The sequence below is a fragment of the Phyllostomus hastatus genome, unplaced genomic scaffold (assembly GCF_019186645.2).
Source record: "Phyllostomus hastatus isolate PE091 unplaced genomic scaffold, TTU_PhHast_1.1 phas_scaffold_200, whole genome shotgun sequence".
Lineage (NCBI taxonomy): Eukaryota > Metazoa > Chordata > Mammalia > Chiroptera > Phyllostomidae > Phyllostomus > Phyllostomus hastatus.
In genome coordinates this window covers 2496356-2515103 of record NW_025334016.1, presented here as the reverse complement: position 1 = coordinate 2515103, position 18748 = coordinate 2496356, and the positions used below count along the sequence as shown (strand labels likewise).

The 18748-nt window shown below is 38.4% G+C and overlaps 1 protein-coding gene across 1 annotated transcript in view; it reads right to left on the bottom strand.

The window, feature by feature from the left end:
* The window catches only part of XK (X-linked Kx blood group), a 37073-nt gene that overhangs the window by 10369 nt on the left and 7956 nt on the right, over nucleotides 1-18748 (bottom strand). Inside the window, exon 2 of the mRNA XM_045860654.1 lies at nucleotides 18021-18283. Coding sequence (XP_045716610.1) covers nucleotides 18021-18283 — 263 coding nt within the window. The remainder of the gene's footprint in view (nucleotides 1-18020; nucleotides 18284-18748) is intronic.

Sequence of the window (18748 nt, the reverse complement as noted above, 5' to 3'; positions counted from 1 at the left end):
TAATAATATGTTCCTGGAGAAAGATAACTCACCCAAATTATCTCCATTTTTAATATACTCATCTGACATTTGTTTATTAAATTTTTTTAAAAAATATCCTCACCTGAGGATACATTTATTGACTTTAGAGAGAGAAGGAGAGACAGACAGGTAGACAGAGAGAGAGATGTGTGAGAAAAACATCAATCAGTTGCCTCCTGTACATGACCCAGCCAGGGATCAAACCCACAACCTAGGTATGTGCCCTGACTAGAAATCAAAACTGCAACCTTTCTGGTGTATGGGAAAATGCTCCAACCAACTGGCTCACCTGGCCAGGGCCAAACATCTGATATTTAATTAAAAATAACATGGCAGCCCTGGCTGGCGTAGCTCAGTGGATTGAGCATGGGCTGCGAACCAAAGCATCGCAGGTTCGATTCCCAGTCAGGGCACATGCCTGGGTTGCAGGCCATGGCCCCCAGCAACCGCACATTGATGTTTCTCTCTCTCTCTCTTTCTCCCTCCCTTCCATCTCTAAAAATAAATAAATAAAATCTTTAAAAAAAATAAAATAAAAGTAAAAATAACATGGCATAGCAAAAAAAGGGATAAAAATCCAAGAATAAAAATGATAATAAAAACAGACTCATTGGAGATATTCGACTTATCTAACATGGACTTTAAAATGTCTGCTATTAATATGTTCAAGAAATTATATAACAAGATGGAGAATTTATCATAGACTGGAAACTACTTTAAAATTCAAATGAGGATTCTAGAACTGAAGAATACAATAAGCACAATTAAGAAATCAACAGATGGGTTTAATAGATTAGAAATACCTATAAAGGTAATCACTACTAACTAGAAAGCAGGTCAGAAAAAAAATGGAGAAACAAAAGGCATAAGAGACTTATGAGAAAAAGAAAATGTCAGGGGAAGAGAGATAGACAGACAGACAGACAGACAGACACTGAAGAAAAAGAAGAGGTCAGAAGCAATATTTAAAGTGATTAAGGCTAAGGATTTTCCCAAACTGTTAGAATATCAAACTAAACCCCAAATATGATAAATATGAAGAAAACCACAACTAAGTATATCATGTTAAAACTGCTGAGCATCAGCGTCTAAGTGAAAACCTTAAAAAGCAGGTGTATATTCTCATTTCTTCAAAAAATTTAACTTCAATGGAGCAATTATAATAAGAATATCCCAACAGAAATAATAAAAGCCAGAAGACAAAGAAATTATACCTCAAAGTGGGACGAATATGACCTCTAACATAGACTTCCATACCCAAAAATGAAGGTAAAAGAAAGACATTTTATAACAAAACAAAAATGAGGATATTTGTCACCAGCACATCTGCTCTAAAGAAAACACTAAAGGTAGGAGTTCCAACCAAGATGGAGGCATAGGTAGAAACCTTTCATTTTCTCACACAACCAAAAGGAAGATAGCAACCAATCTAAAAACAATAAACAACCAGAAGTGCCAGAAAATCAAACTACATGGAACTCCGACAACCAAGGAGTTAAAGAAACATTTACCAGACCAACAGCGCCACAATGCAGCAAAGAGGGTTGCCTCATCCGAGGGTTGCCTATTCCTCAGGGGGAATATCTAAGGCCCTGCCCCCTTACAACATAACAGGTGCACCGAGACAAAGGAATGTGGCCCAAATGAAAGAACAGATCAAAATTCCAGAAAAAGAACAAAATGAAATGAAGATAAGCAATCTATCAGATGCAGATTCCAAAACATTGGTAATCAGGACACTCACAGAAATGATTGAGCTTGGTTACAAAATGAAGGAACAAATGAAGGCTATGCAAAGCGAAATAAAGGAAAATATACAGGGAACCAACAATACAGGAAGGAAACCAGGACTCAAATAAATGATTTGGAACAAAAGGAAGAAACAAACATCCAAGTAGAACAGAATGAAGAAACAAGAAGTCAAAAAAATGAGGAGAGGCTTAGGAAATTCTGGGACAACCTGAAACGTTCCAATACCTGATTCATAGGGGTGCCAGGAGGAGAAGAACAAGAGCAAGAAGTTGAAAACTTATTTGAACAAATAATGAAGGAGACCTTCCCCAATCTGGTGAAGGAAATAGACTTCCAGGAAGCTCAGAGAGTCGCAACAAAGTCGGACCCAAGGAAGCACAAACCAAGGCACATCATAATTACATTACCCAAGGTTAAAGATAAGGAGAGAATCTTAAAAGCAGCAAGAAAAAAAAGGAGACAGTTACCTACAAAAGAGTGCCCATCTTGCTGTCAGCTGATTTCTCAAAAGAAACTTTACAGGCAAGAAGGGGCTGGAAAGAAGTATTCCAAGTCATGAAAGGCAAGGATCTATATCCAAGATTACTCTATCCAGCAAAGTTATCATTTAGAATGGAAGGGCAAATAAAGTGCTTCACAGATAAGATAAAGTTAAAGGAGTTCATCATTACCAAGCCCTTATTATATGAAATGTTAAAGGGACTTATCTAAGAAAACAAAGAAGATAAAAAACTATGAACAGTAAAATGACAACAAACTCACAACTATCAACAACTGAACCTAAAAAAAAAAAACTAAGCAAATAACTAGAACAGAATCAGAGAAATGAAGATCACAAGGATCTTCATTTCCCACTTTTCAGTGGGAAGGGGGAGGGGAAGAATGGGGGCAGAAAGGTACAGGGAATAAGCAGCATAATTGGTAGGCATAAAATAGACAGGGAGAGGTTAAGAATAGTACAGGTAACAGAGAAGCCAAAGAACTTATATGTACAACCCATGGACATGAAATAAGGTGGGGAAGGCTGGAGGGTCGGGGGTACAGGGTGGAGGAAGGCAAAGGGGAAAAATTTAGACAACTGTAATAGCATAATCAATAAAACATACAAAAAAAGAAAATACTAAAGGTAGTATTTCATATCCAATGAAAATGATGTGACATGGGAGCATGGAGATACAGAAAGGTAGGAATAGGGACCAAGAGAATAAATATAACTCAATTTTTATAATGGGTAAAAAGATTTGAACAGTCACTTCATACTCACATCAAAATGGCCACTAAAGACATAAAAAAGAACTCAAACTTATTAGTCATTAGGAAATAGAAATTCAAACAAAAACAAGACACTACTACACACCCACTGCATTATTAAAAGTAAAGCCAAGGGTTGGCAAGGATGTGGAACAACTGGAACTCTTATATACTGCTTGTGGGTGTGTAAGATGGTACAACCACTTTTGCAGTTTCTATTAAAGCTTAACATAGGCATTCCCTATAGCCTAGCAATTCTACTCCTGAATAGAGGAATAACTCATTTTATTGTGCTTGTTTTCATTGTGCTTTGAAGATACTGCATTTTTTAATTTTTTTTAATTTTTTAATTTTATTTTTTTTTACAAATTGAAGGTTTGTGGCAACCCTGCATCAAGAAAGTCTATCTTGGGATTTTTCCAATAGGCTCAGATGATGTTTGGTGTTTTTTAGAAATAATGTATTTTTAAATTAAGGATATACATTTTTAGACATAATGCTATTTATGGTACAGTTAATAGACTACAGTATAGTGTAAATATAACTTTTATCTGCATTGGGAAACCAAACAAATCCTTGTCACTAGCTTTAATGTAGTATTCACTTTATTGTGGTAGTCTGGCACCAAACCTGCAATATCTCCAAGGTATGTCTATAGATGTAATAGAACTACATACATACATATGCACAAGGATATTTTCAGCATCATTATTTCTAATAATCCCCATCTGGGAATAACTTAAATATTAATCAAGAGAAAAGCATATCAATTCATTGTGGCATATTCATAAAATGGAATAGTACACAGAAATGCTAAACAACAAACTTCTATAAGCCACAGCATGGATAACTCTCACAAATACAATGTTGAATAACAAAAGCTAGATTTCTGATTCTATGTATATGAAATTTAAAAACAGAAAAAGTTAATTTGTGATGTTAGAAATCTGCTTTCTGGGGGGCTAACATGGCGTCGGAGTAGGAAGGAGCAGATTGAGCTTCCCTCTGCTCAGGGGAGAAAATTCTGACCGATCTATGGAGTAGAGAAGCAAGCAACCAACATACTTCAGCATAGGTGAAAATAGGGGACCAAGGATTGTGGTGGAACCAAAAAACCGGACCCTAAGAAGAGTGCTGCAACAAGGTAGGGTCCCGGGGACCAGCGTGTGGTCCGAGGGCTGCAGCCCCATGCCCAGGGCCCGCTGTTGGGTTTGCCACAGAGTCCCTGGGAGAGAGCCGGGACAACTGCTCCCTCCGAAGCCAAACAAGGTCTGAGCGGCACTGGGAGGAATCCAGTTGCTAGCAAACACACAAGGGCTGTGAGCACCTATGGAGGCTGTGGGCACCAGAGAGGCTGGGTCGCGCAGCAGCAGGCCCTGACCCCCACAGTCACCAGTCTGGCTGGAGAGTTTGGCAGCGGGATATGCCAGGCCACTGTGGGGAGTGGCAGGCTTGAACAGGAGGAATTTCTCAAGAGGAAGGAGTGAATAGACAGACACTGTTTGGGGAATTCTCCTAAAGTGATCAGTCTCTCCAGCCTCCCTGCCACCCAGCTGTGGGCGCGCGGGTGCGTGTGCAGGGAGAGCATTCCAGCACCCCAGTCCACAGCAATAACCCTGGGGAAAGACCTGATTCCCACACCCAGGGTGCAAGGCTGAGGAGCCAGTGCAAGCTCTGCTGACCGAGGAAGAAAAGCCATACCAATCACCCCTCAGCCTGCTGCAGCCAGCAAGAGCAGAAAAACCGGTTTGGCCACTTTGAAACCAACAGACTTTTTAATTTGATTCTATTTTTTTAAAATAATTTTTTAATTTTTTTAATTTTTTATTGTTTTTTATTCTCTTTTGATTTCTTTTTCCTCTCTTTCCTGATTTCTTGTTTTATCCCTTCCTCCTTCCTTTCCTACAATTTTATCTCTTCTTCCTTCCTTCGTCTGCCTTCTCTATTTTTATTTTTTAAAATTTGTTCTAAATACCTACAAGTGAGACAAGATCCTGGATCTGTGAAAAGACCAAAGTTGAAACCAAAGAAGGGGCATCACAACAGCTGGGACAGTGAGATAAATTTCACTCTGCTATTACAGAGAACCTGCAAGTAATTGCATATTTGTATTATTATTATTTTTCCAGGATTCCTACATCTTTTTTAATAGTATTTTTGTATCCCTCTTCTTTTTGTATAGTCTGCTTTGCTAGGCTGGATATATTGTATGATCTGACAGCTTTCCCCTGATATCTCTTTCCATACTGTATTGCTAACCTACTGTCCTTTAACTCACCTGTGTCCCATTAGCACACTACTTGAGGTTCTGTACTCCCTATTCTTGTTACCTAGATGTCATAGATTCTGTCATATGATTGTTGCCAGAATATTATTGTAAATAACTGCTGTTCCATGCAATTGTAATTACTTCACAACACCCCCACCCCCCATATCTTAGCCCATTTCAAAGTTTCCTGAACTCTATTACTGTAATGGTTAACTCTGTTTTCTCACACACTACACCTATTTACTATCCTTTATTCTCACCTTACCCCAGAATCTCACCTCCCACAACCTCACTGCTTTCTAGATCCATCTCACAATCCTTCCTTCCCCAACAAGAGGCTTATCTTCTTTCCATCCTTTCTAAAAATAAGCTAGTTGGGTGGAAGATCACGGTTAACACTATACATAGTCAAAGGATCTCCTATCTCTTCTCTACTTGTTACTACTGTAAATATCATAGAATTCTCTGTTGCTGTCTTAAACCATTTTCCCTTCCCCCTGCAACGGATCACAAAAAAGAATAGGTGGAGGTGGTGAGCACCAGGATACCCACTGGAAGAGGAAACCCAACAATAAAGGAACCACTAACAGATAACAACAGAAGAAGGTGAAGGAGGGAGTGGGAACCACACAAACCTCAATCCAGGACCTATCTGGAAATACAACTAAACAGTAGAGACAGTACCCAGTACAAACAACTGAACAAGAGCAAGAGAGAATTCTTTAAACCTTATACACACGGAAGAACCAGCTTCAACACAACCTGTCCTCACCAGCACAACAAAATACAGGAGGTGGTGGGCAGAGTGACCCTCATTTAACCAGCTGGTGGGAAGGACCCACCAAAGAAAGACTCAACAACAATCAAAACCCACAGGCAAACACAAAGCCAACTTAAATGACAGCCCAAGACCAGTGAGCTCAGGAGATCAAGGAGACTGCACCACTGAAACTCACTGGTATTCTACCACAGAAGTGCACACCACAAACCCAGGGAGCCAGAACAGATCAATTTAAGAAGTTGAGGCTAACAAGAAAAGTCTCACAAACAATGGGAAAACAAAGAAACAATCCCCAGATGAAAGGAAAGGAGGAAGCCTCAGAAAGAATGCTAAATGAAATAGAGGCAATTCAACTATCAGATACTGAGTTCAAAGCAATGATCGTCAGGAAGCTCAATGAGCTCACAATGAGCTACCAGAAACTACAGGGGAGCCACAATGAACTCACTGAAAACTACATCAGCATGAAAAAGGAAATAGAAACTCTCAACAGGGGCCAAGAGGAAATGAAGAATACAATTTCTGAACTGAAGAACACAGTAGAAGGAATGAAAAGCAGGATCGATGAAGCAGAAGATCGGATCAGCAAGCTAGAGGACAGAGTAGAAGAAAACACCCAGAAGGAGCAAGAAAAGGAAAAGAGGCTCAGAAAGAATGAAGAGGGATTAAGAGAAATGCAAGCCAATATGAAACATAATAATATCCGTATAACAGGGATACCAGAAGGAGAAGAAGAAGAGCAAGGCATAGAAAACCTATTTGAAAAAGTAATGATGGAAAACTTCCTTAATTTGATGAGAGAAAAAGTTACACAAATCCAGGAAACACAGAGAGTTCCAATCAAGAGGAATCCAAAGAGGCCCACCTCAAGACACATCATAATTAAAATGGCAAAATACCAAGACAAAGAGAGAATCTTAAAACCAGCAAGGGAAAAACAGGAAGTAACATACAAGGGAGCCCCGATGAGGTTAGCAGCTGACTTCTCAATGGAAACACTCCAAGCCAGAAGAGAATGGCAAGAAATATTCCAAGTAATGAGAACCAGAGGTCTGCAACCAAGGCTACTTTACCCAGCAAGGCTCTCAATCAAGATAGAAGGCCAAATAAGAAGCTTCTCAGACAAAAGAATTCTAAAAGAATACACCTCCACTAAACTAGCTCTGCAAGAGATGCTAAAGTGATTGCTTTAAGGAAAGAAAGGAAAAGAGAGAGTGAGAGAGGAACACACGTACATAAAAGGCAATGAATAAGTACCTATCAATAATAACCTTAAACGTAAATGGATTAAATGCTCCAATCAAAAGACATAGAATAGCTGATTGGATAAGAAAACATGACCCACACATATGCTGCCTACAAGAGACCCACCTCAGGATAAAAGACCTGCACAGGCTGAAAGTGAAGGGCTGGAAATAAATTTTCCAAGCAAATGGACAGGAAAAAAAAGCCAGGGTACCAATACTCATATCTGACAAAACAGACTTTCAAAAAAGGACCATAAAGAGAGATCCAGAAGGTCATTTCATAATACTCAAGAGAAGAATCCACCAAGAAGACACAAACATTGTAAACATATATGCACCCAACATAGGAGCACCCAAATACATAAAGAAAATCTTAGAGGACTTCAAGAAAGATATGGACAGCAACACAATTATAGTGGGGGATTTTAACACCCCACTATCAAAAATGGACAGATCTTCCAAACAAAATATCACCAAAGATATTGTGGCATTGAACAATGCCCTAGAGGAAATAGATTTTACTGATATATACAGAATCCTCCATCCCAAAGAAGCTAAATACACATTCTTTTCAAATGTACATGGAATATTTTCGAAGATTGACCACATGATAGGACACAAAACAAGCCTTAACAATTTCAAGAAAATTGAAATCATACCAAGCATTTTCTCGGACCACAAGGGACTGAAGCTAGAAACCACCCCAAAGGAAAGAAACCCAAAACACTCAAAATCATGGAGACTAAATAGCATGCTATTAAACAAGGAATGGGTCAAGAATGATATTACGGAAGAAATCAAAAGGTTTCTGTAAACAAATGAAAACGAACTCACAACAACCCAAAACTTATGCGACACAGCCAAGGCAGTCCTGAGAGGGAAGTTCATAGCGATACAGGCCCACCTAAAAAAGTTAGAAACATTTCAAACAAACAACCTAACCCTATGTCTACAAGAACTTTAGGAACAACAACAAAGGCAGCCCAGAGCAAGCAGAAGGAAGGAAATAACCAAGATCAGAACAGAATTAAATGACATAGAGACTAAAAGCACAATTCTAAGGATCAATGAATCCAAGAGCTGGTTCTTTGAAAAGATAAACAAAATCAACAAGCCTTTAAGCACACTCATCAAGAAAAAAAGAGAGAAGACCCAAATAAACACAATCAGAAATGAAAGAGGAGAGATTACAACAGACACCACAGAAATACAAAGGATTGTAAGAAATTACTACAAAGAACTGTATGCCAAGAAATTTGAAAACCTAGGTGAAATGGACAACTTTCTAGAAAAATATAATCTTCCAAAACTCAATGAAAAAGAAGCAGAGAGCCTGAACAGACCAATAACAACAAAAGAAATTGAAGCAGTAATCAAAAAACTCCCAACACACAAAAGCCCTGGACCAGATGGTTTCACAGGAGAATTCTACAAAGCATTTAAGGAAGAGCTAACCCCTATCCTTCACAGACTATTCCAAAAAATCCAAAAATATGGGAGTCTCCCAAATTCTTTTTATGAGGCCAACATCATCCTAATTCCAAAACCATATAAAGACACAATGAAGAAAGAAAACTTCAGGCCAATATCACTGATGAACATTGACGCTAAAATCCTCAACAAAATACTGGCAAACCGCATCCAACAATACATTAAAAAGATCATACACCATGACCAAGTGGGATTCATTCTAGGGATGCAAGGATGGTTCAATATTCACAAATCAGTAAATGTAATACATCACATAAACAAAAGCAAAGACAAAAACCACATGATCATCCCAATTGATGCAGAAAAAGCACTTGGTAAGGTACAGCACCCATTCATAATAAAAACACTTGGCAAAGTGGGAATAGAGGTAGCATTCCTCAACATAATAAAAGCCATATATGAGAGACCTACAGCCAACATCATACTCAATGGGCAAAAATTAAAATCTTTTCCACTAAGATCAGGAACAAGACAAGGCTTTCCACTTTCACCACTTCTATTCAATATAGTACTGGAAGTTTTAGCCACAGCGATCAGACAAGAAAAAGAAATAAAAGGCATCCAAATCAGAAAGGAGGAAAGAAAACTATCACTGTTTGCAGATGACATGATAGTATACATAGAAAATCCTATAGACTCCACAAAAAAACTGCTTGACCTAATAAATGAATTTGGCAAAACAGCGGGATACGAAGTCAATATCCAGAAGTCAAAGGCATTTCTGTACACCAACAATGAAACAGCAGAAGCAGAAATCAAGAAAAAAATCCCATTTGAAATAGCAAAAAGAAAAATAAAATACCTAGGAATAAACCTAACCAAAGAGGTAAAAGACCTGTATTCAGAAAACTACATAACACTCAGGAAAGAAATCAAGGAAGACACAAACAAATGGAAACATATACCATGTTCATGGATTGGAAGAATTAATATCATCAAAATGTCCACACTACCAAAAGCAATTTACACATTCAATGCAATACCTATTAAAGTACCAATGGCTTATTTCACAGACATAGAACAAACACTTCAAAAATTTATATGGAACCATAAACGACCCCGAATAACTGCTGCAATTTTGAGAAAGAGTAAAGTAGGAGGGATCACAATACCTGACACTAAACTATACTACAAGGCCACTGTAATCAAAACAGCCTGGTACTGGCATAAAAACAGACACATAGACCAATGGAACAGAACAGAGAGCCCAGAAATAAACCCAAGTCTCTACGGTCAATTAATATTTGACAAAGGAAGCAGCAACATAAAATGGAATAAAAATAGCCTCTTCAACAAATGGTGTTGGGAGAACTGGACACCTACGTGCAAAAAAATGAAACTTAAGCACCAACTTACACCTTATACAAAAATAAATTCAAGGTGGATAAAAGACTTAAATATAAACCGTGATACCATTAAAGTCCTAGAAGAGAATGTAGGTAGGAAAATCTCAGATATTTCACACAGAAACTTTTTTACTGACTTGTCCCCTAGAGCAAGGGACATAAAGGAAAGAATAAACAAATGGGACCTCATCAAAATAAAAAGCTTCTGTACAGCTAAAGAAAACAGTATCAAAATAAAAAGAGAACCAACTGTATGGGAAAACATATTTGCCAATGATACCTCAGACAAGGGTTTAATCTCCAAAATATATAAAGAACTCACACGACTCCACTCTAAGAAGACAAGTAACCCAATTAAAAAATGGGCAAAGGACTTGAACAGACACTTCTCCAAGGAGGACATACAGAAGATCCAAAGACACATGAAATGATGTTCAATATCGCTAGCTATCAGAGATGCAAATTAAAACCACAATCAGATACCACTTCACACCAGTCAGAATGGCCATCATAAACAAAGCAACAAACAACAAGTGTTGGAGAGGTTGTGGAGAAAAGGGGACCCTAGTGCACTCTTGGTGGGACTGCAGATTGGTACAACCACTATGGAAAGCAGTATGGAACTTCCTCAGAAAACTTAAAATGGATCTGCCTTTTGACCCTGCAATTCCACTGCTGGGACTATAGCCTAAGAACACTAAAACACCAATACAAAAGAACCTTTGCACCCCGATGTTCAGAGCAGCACAATTTACAATAGCTAGGTGCTGGAAGCAACCTAGATGCCTATCAGTAAATGAATGGATCAAAAAGCTATGGTACATTTACACAATGGAATTCTAGGCAGCAGAAAGAAAGGAGCTCCTACCCTTTGCAACAGCATGGATGGAGCTGGAAAGCATTATGCTAAGCGAAACAAGCCAGGCAGTGTAAGACAAATACTATATGATCTCACCTTTAACAGGAACCTAAACAACAAAACAAAGAAACAAGCAAAATATAACCAAAGGCACTGAAATAGGGGAGAGACTGACAGGGACTAGAGGGGAGAGAAGAGGGAATTTCAGGGGAGAATGGGAAGGGTTTACAGGAACAAATTTAAAGGACACATGGAAAAAGCTAGGGGGGGGTTGGTAATGGGAGGGAAGTGGGGAGGGTTGGGTGGGTGGGCTGGAATGGGAGTAAAAGGGAGAAAACTGTACTTGAACAATGATTAAAATAAAATAAAAAAAATTAAAAAATAAAATAAGAAATCTGCTTTCTGCTTAGTGGTTACTCTTTGGGAAGGAAAGTTGGTAAAGTGATTGGAAAAAGGTACAAGGGAGACTTCAAGGAGTATAGGTACTCTTCTGGTTCTTGACCTATATAAAGGGCTACATAGAGATTTTTAGTTAGGGATAATTCACCAAGCTTCATTTTTATGAGGAGTATAATTTTCTATATACAGTTCACACTTCAATAAAGGTATTTCTTTTTAAAAAATCTAGGTTATGCTACTACTATACTTACTTGGCACTCAATAAATGTTTATTTCATTGAATTTTTTAGGGCAAAAGACAACTCTTCCATTATTGTAATGAAGTTGTTACAGGAATAGTTTTCTTCCCTACCCTGTCAAAATACCAAGTAGGAAACATAGCATAAACCCCTACTTAGATCATTATAGCAAAACTGGTTCTATAGATGTAACCAGAATCACACCCTAATACTGTAAAATACAGTTTAAAGTTCCAGTGACTAAGACCTTACTGTCACTAAAATCTCTTGAACATCTTCCAGTTTATCAGATGTTCAGTCAGAAATTGAGGACTTTCCATTCAATATGTTTATATATTTGTTTAGTACTCAGAATTTTCAAGACAAATATAATAAGCATACATGATATGATTAGTACTGTCTACTCTATAATCCCCAGAAATCCTGAATGATTTTGCTATTTTTCTCCACACACATTTCAATTACTTGCCTAGGGAAACTGGATGATAGAATTTCTTTTGGTTTATCTCTCTTACTCTAACAAATATTACTTCATGCCCAAGGACTATTGTAAGCACTTTACAGCACTAATTGCTTAATTATAACAATTCTATAAAGTAGATACCGTTATTAGCCTCATTATATAGATGACAAAACAGAGATACAAACATGCTAAAGAACTTTGCAGAAATCACTCAGCTAGCAAAGCTGGAATTCAATAGTCCTGCCAAACCTGTTGATAGATGTAGTTTATAGATGAAGAGACAAAAGGTCTGTGAGGTCAGCTTGGTCCAGCTATAGAGTAGCAGAATAGGCCATCAGCATAAGCTTCTTACCTTAGTCCCAGAGTATTTAAACAAAGAAACAGGTGTGTTTCAGCTAGGAGGCTGCCTAGAATGACACTTCTTCCTGAATTTCCCAGCCACTGATGCCCCAGAGCTGTGGCCTCGCTAATCCCAGCTGCTCAATAGTGTCTTCCCCTGGTGTCTCTGGCCACCTAGGTTTCTCAAAGAGTTCCCATATCTCTTTATCCAAATCCAATTCAGAACCTACTTAGGACAGCAAAAATAAAGGAGAAGGGAGTGGAACAAAAAGCAAAGGAAATTGAGAAGGAAGCAACCGTGAGGTGATTGCTGAGGGTAGGGGAGTGTAAGGACACTAAATGGTAATGGGAAAATATATAATAAAGATTATATTAAAAATAAAAATAACTATACCATAAAAAACTTTTCAAAGCACTTTCTCTCCATTATCTGCTTTATTTCCCTACTCTCATAAGAAGTTAGGTAAGACAATTATTGTCACCTTCTGCTTTGTAAAAAAAGAACCTGAGACCTAGGAACTCATATAAATCAAAAGGAGAATGGAGAAAGTGTTAGAGTCAAACAGTAGAACAGGGGTTACCCCAAACTAAGTCCAATTTTTGTACAGCCTAAGAGCTAAGAATATTTTGATTTTAAAGGGTTGTAAAAACAAATAAAACCAAAGGAGAATATCATACAGGCTGTATTTACTATGTGTTCCTTTGCAGAAAATTATTGCCTGCAATAGAACACTTTTAAGACACAAAAAAGAATGAACCAGCACTTAATGTTCATTAGTATACATAGTTCTCAAAATATTAATATTACAAATTTCAGAATATTTGCAGTATGATAGAGTTTAAAGACCTATAAAATCAATATGTAATATTTATAGATACAGTGCATATATAGTTATGAATCATGCATGAGAATGATCAACTCCGGAATCATGATGAGAAAGGGACACAGGGTACTCCAACTGTACTAGTAATATTTCATTTCTTAAAGAGAAACAAATAATTCTGAAGCAAACATGTCGTGAATATTTGATAAAACAGGTAAAGAGATACATGGTTTATTATATTTATTCTCTATTCTTGTCTATGTGCTTTAATATTTTATAATACCAATATTCTAAATTAACATACAAGAAAAATATCTATAGTTAATAAGTAAGTGGGTATTACAGACATTGTGTATGGTTTTCAGCAAGGCCTCAAGAAAAACAAACAGGCAAAACAAAAAAAGTTCTCTCATGATATCCTTGTGGACAAGTCAGAGGCTCTTTAATGTGAGTGCAGTCAGATTTGCAACTGGATAAGCAATCTGTACTCATATTCTTTGCTACCTCCTTTCAGGATAAAGGGCATTTGTCAAGGAGTGCTCAGGGCTGTGGCTTTGGACTGTTCTGGTCTCTCGTTCTTGCCAACTATTGGATGAAGACAGAAAATCACAGCTAGGACAAAACTGAGAAGACAAGAGAATCACAATTCAAAATTATCTCAAAAGACTGATACCCTGGGCTTGAATCCAAGAAAAGGAAATATAACAAGAAAAATGATCAAGCCCTACATTTATATATTTCAAAACATACTGTACAGGTACTGGATGGGTAAATCTTGGCTTAGCTGCTTCAGTATGAAAAAGGAACTGGGAGAATTTACTGAACCATCCATCAATATAACCCAACAGTGTGATTCAGTTCCTCCAAAAGCTACAACATTTGGGCACATAAATAAAATCACAGGGTTCAGATTAAAGCAAAACAATAAAAGAAAACATAATCCCACTGCTAACAGCTCTTGTCGAAATAAGTTTGCAATGTCACATTCAATTATGAATGTCATTTTTTAAGAAAAAAAGGGAAAAGTCAGATTGTATCTCAAGTACAGTGACCTTGATGGCTTCAAAGAATGTCATTAGAGAAATGACAGAAAGATCTTGAGAACAGAGAAAAAAAAGGAGACAGTATAGTTGTGAATATTTGGAGATCTGCCGTGTGGTAAGGGCGGGGGGGGGGAGAGAGAGAGAGAGAGAGAGAGAGAGAGAGAGAGAGAGAGAGAGAGAGAGTTAGTTGCTTTAGTGGGAAAAATCAGGTTTAAACATCAGGCTGAAGATTAAAGGAGGCTGATTTCCATATGAGTGAAAGGGCTCTACTTAGTTGTGTCAACTTGGTGGGATATTATCATGAAAGTGATTTGAACTGCCCCCCACCCAATCTCCTCTCAGCTGTGGAAGTAGAATGTGAAAAAATGGCAGTGTCTTGGGTTCTGAATCCTCAACCACCCACAAGGGCCTCTGCAGCTCTGCATGCTTTGACTTTCTCGAAGCCTTGCTACCACGAGGCTAAGAGGCTCAGGAAATACAGACCACACGGAAGTAGGCAATTCCAAGTGCAGCCATACTACTCCAGTCATTCCCAACTGACCCACAGGCTAAGTGTGCACTAATGAACAAGCTCAGGCAAGATCAGCATAGCCTGGCCCAGACTAGAACTTCCTAGTTGACTTGTAGACTACTGAAAAATAAATGCTTATTGTTTAAACCACTAAGTCTTGGGTAATTTATTACTTATAATAGCTACCTGATACAGTGGAGACCTCTTGTCCCCTTTCTAGGCATACGGCAACACAGTCTCTGCTCACCCCAGCCTATTCCCTCAAGACTCCCTCCTTCACAAATCTACAAATGAGAAAGACGCCTCAGTCTCATTACTGATAGATGCTCCAGAACTGCAGGGTACACACAATAAGCTATCTCTGAAGGAAGCATCAGGAGAATGAGGCTATGGGTTCCCAGCTTAAAAGGCAGGGATACAAGTACTTGGCTACCTGTGTTATGAGCACCCTTCATCTTAAAATGCCACTTTAGCTGGCTTCTGGGAGGGAGTGGCCTCTCACTATAAGTAGTATTTTATAGAAGTCCCTGTTCTCTCACCTCTTCCCCCATAGGTACTTCCTTATAGAATCTGAGGGTGGGGATATAGGAAGTTGATTGTGGTAGGGATGGTTTGTCACTCTTGTAAAATCCTGAAAAAAGGAGTCTGGCAAATACTTAGTGCCTTTCTTTCTGAATGTGATATAGCCAGCACTTGGACCTGGTGTCACATCTTGGGAAAAAGGAAAAGTTCCACTTAGCATCTTATTATACAAAGAAGAATGTTCTAACAAGTGCTTTATCCATGGAACAGTACCTTTTGAGTACTGAGAGTTCCACTGCTAAACATAGTCAAGCAGAGGCTGATAGATCACCTTTTGCAGACACCAAAGATGGGACTTCTACATAAAGTGCAGTCAGACATGACAGCCTCTTGGATCCCTCCTATTTCTTAGCCTCCTACAACTCTATGAGAAGCACTACTGGCTAAAAGACCAATGGAACTACAGGGACATCAACTCTGACATTGTGAGCAGCAGAAATAATGCTAGCAAATAACTGTCTCTCTCCAATTCCTTGTTAGGTGAGCAAAATAAACTCTGGGTGTTTAACCCTGTAGTGCAGTGTTCCTTGCAGCAAATGGATCCCTAACTACATATTGGACACTATCAACATTTGCCTTTGTGACACACCCCAGTCCATGTTCCAATTGTAACTGCCTTTCTTCTTCCTCATAAGGAATTCCTTCACCAGATTTTTTAAGGCAGTGATTGGGGTTAGTCAAGGTCTGCATTAAATATCAGCCATCTGAATTTTTAAGAGGACCCTGTCCATTTCCTTTTTCCTTATATATGTGATTTATTGTTTGACCTTCAAGTCCCTGGGGGGCACCCCATAGATATTATTTGTGACAATGACATTTATAAAATAGGTTTTATTTTCCTAAACAGAATTATGTCTGAAAAACTATAATGAGGGTTGGCAAACTTTTTCTGTAAAGAACCAGATGGTAAATATTTTAAGTTTTGTGGACCATACATTTTCTTACAGTTTCTCAAGTCTACCAAAAAAAAAAAAGGAACCAAACACAGACAGTAGGTAGATGAAAGGGCATGGCTATGCTCCAATAAATTTTTATTTACAAAAACAAGCAGTGCTCAGTTGGGTCCATGGGCTGTCACTTGCTGACCTCTGAACTATAAGATAAACTTCATTTAGAAAAAGTTGAGTCTACTTGTAAAAATAAAACAGACTATAACCACATCTGGTCTCTCATTGTGTCTCTGCCCACCACATGGAAAAACAATGAACTGGGAAAAGGATAGAGTGGCATACAGAGAACTTGCCTTGATCAATGCTGATTCCAATAATGAGTCCTTAGAGAACAATGATGCTGTGGCATTTTTTGAACACCTACTATTTGTCTGTAGCTGTGGAAGTCATTTTCACCTAAATATGAACCCACCAAGGTTCAAGACTTCAACTTAAGATCCCTGGGTGAGGGAGATGGTTGTTATATGCAAGTACCCTGTGACCTAGCCATAAATTAAGACATTCTACCATCCAGCCTGAAATATAGGCAGAAAGATAATATTAAGGGAAATGAAATTAATAAAAGTGATTTATTTTTTAAGTTATAATTTCGATATTATCTTAAATATATATATATATTTAACTTAAGGCTTTTAAGCTCATTTTTGCTTATCTGTATAGTAAAATTTATCAGAACATCTAGTTTTCATTTACCCATAATATTTATGTTGGAAAGGGGCTATTTCCTCTTTACATATGAAGGTTTTTCACTGTGTCCATGCACATAGAGGTTTTTTTTGGGTTTTTTTTTGAAACCTGGCTTAACCTGACCTTAATTTGATAATGTGACAGTAGCCCAAAGGTTAGAGAACTGTTCATTTAAAAGCTAAGAGACACATTTAAACTGCAAGAAGACAGAAGAGTGCTCTTTTGCTTCCATCATTTACCACAAAGAAGCTATTACAACCAACCATCTCAGCTGGTTTACAACTATCACTGTAAGACAGAGGCAAAATCCAAAGAGGGCTGGTCTCTGGCAGCTATATTTTCAATCTACAGCAAACTGTATTTTCCAAAATAGTCACTGCAGTGAACTTACTTTCAAAATTCTACACTTCCCCAACAAGAATCAGTTTCCTTCCCTCTTCTTCCCTTCAACTTCAGCAGGATTCTTGACTGCTTCCACAAACACAATACAGCAGAAGTGATGTCACATCACTTCCAAGGCTGGATCACAAGAAATGATAACTCTTCTACCTGGCCATCTCTCCCTCTTAGGACACTGATGCTTGATGGCAGCCACCATGCCTTGAAGCAGCCCAAACCAGTACACACAGAAAGATGAAATGGAGAAGATCTGAGACCACCAGCAACCATAAGAAGTGTGAGTAAATGGGCTTTCGATGGATTCTAACTACACATCTTTGAGCCACATCAGCTGATGGACAGTAGAGCATAGATGAGCCCTTTTGAGCCCTGCCCAAATTGCAAATTCATAAGCAAATAAACACTGTTATTGCCTTAACTCACTAAGTTTTGAGCTTAGTAACTAGAATGCAAACCCAGGATTGAATGCACATATGAATGAATTTCACCTAAAACAAAATCAACTTTATATTTTGCTCCCCATTTTGATCCCCAAATGAAGGCAGAAGTAAAAATATATATACATACATCTTCCGGAAGTGATTTTCTGTTGTAAGGTGCTTATATATAGCTGCAGGGTCAGCTGAGGGGCTGAGCCCAGGAAAGCCTGGATCACCGATGCCCGACTGAATGCAGATCGATGGGTGAACATTTTGCCCTCTGCTTGGCCCACTTCCTTCTCAATCTCCTCTGAGAAGCCATTTTTTGGCATCTGTCGCTTCTTGGTGATGCTGACATAAGGCTCTTCAATGTGGCCTGACTGACAATAGATGCATAAGACTTCAAAACACCTGGAAACAAATCAGTAAGTCATGATAAAGAGGCAGACAGGATTCTCTTTTCTCAGTTACCCTGCTTACACTTAGTCTTCTCAAAGCCTTGACTTGGCTACTGTGGACTGAAGCCCCTCCTCTAAAATCATCCACTCCAAGAAACAGTTTTGAACATGCAATCCTCTGGAGTCCCTCCAGCAGGCCAAATGGAACTGAGTGAGAACCAAACTGAGAAGTGACACCAAAGCCCACTGAAACAAGGAAATCAAATAGAGCTACAGAAAAATATTCAATTTGCCTTCCTGACACTTATAAGCTGTGCAGCCCCGGACAAGTCATTTAACCCTTGAGCCACTTCACTCAATTATAAAACAGAAATAAAACTTACTTTACCACATTGTTATGGAGATAATACAGGATATATGTCCATACACACACACACACACACACACATACACGTCTATTTACACTTATATGCATGGA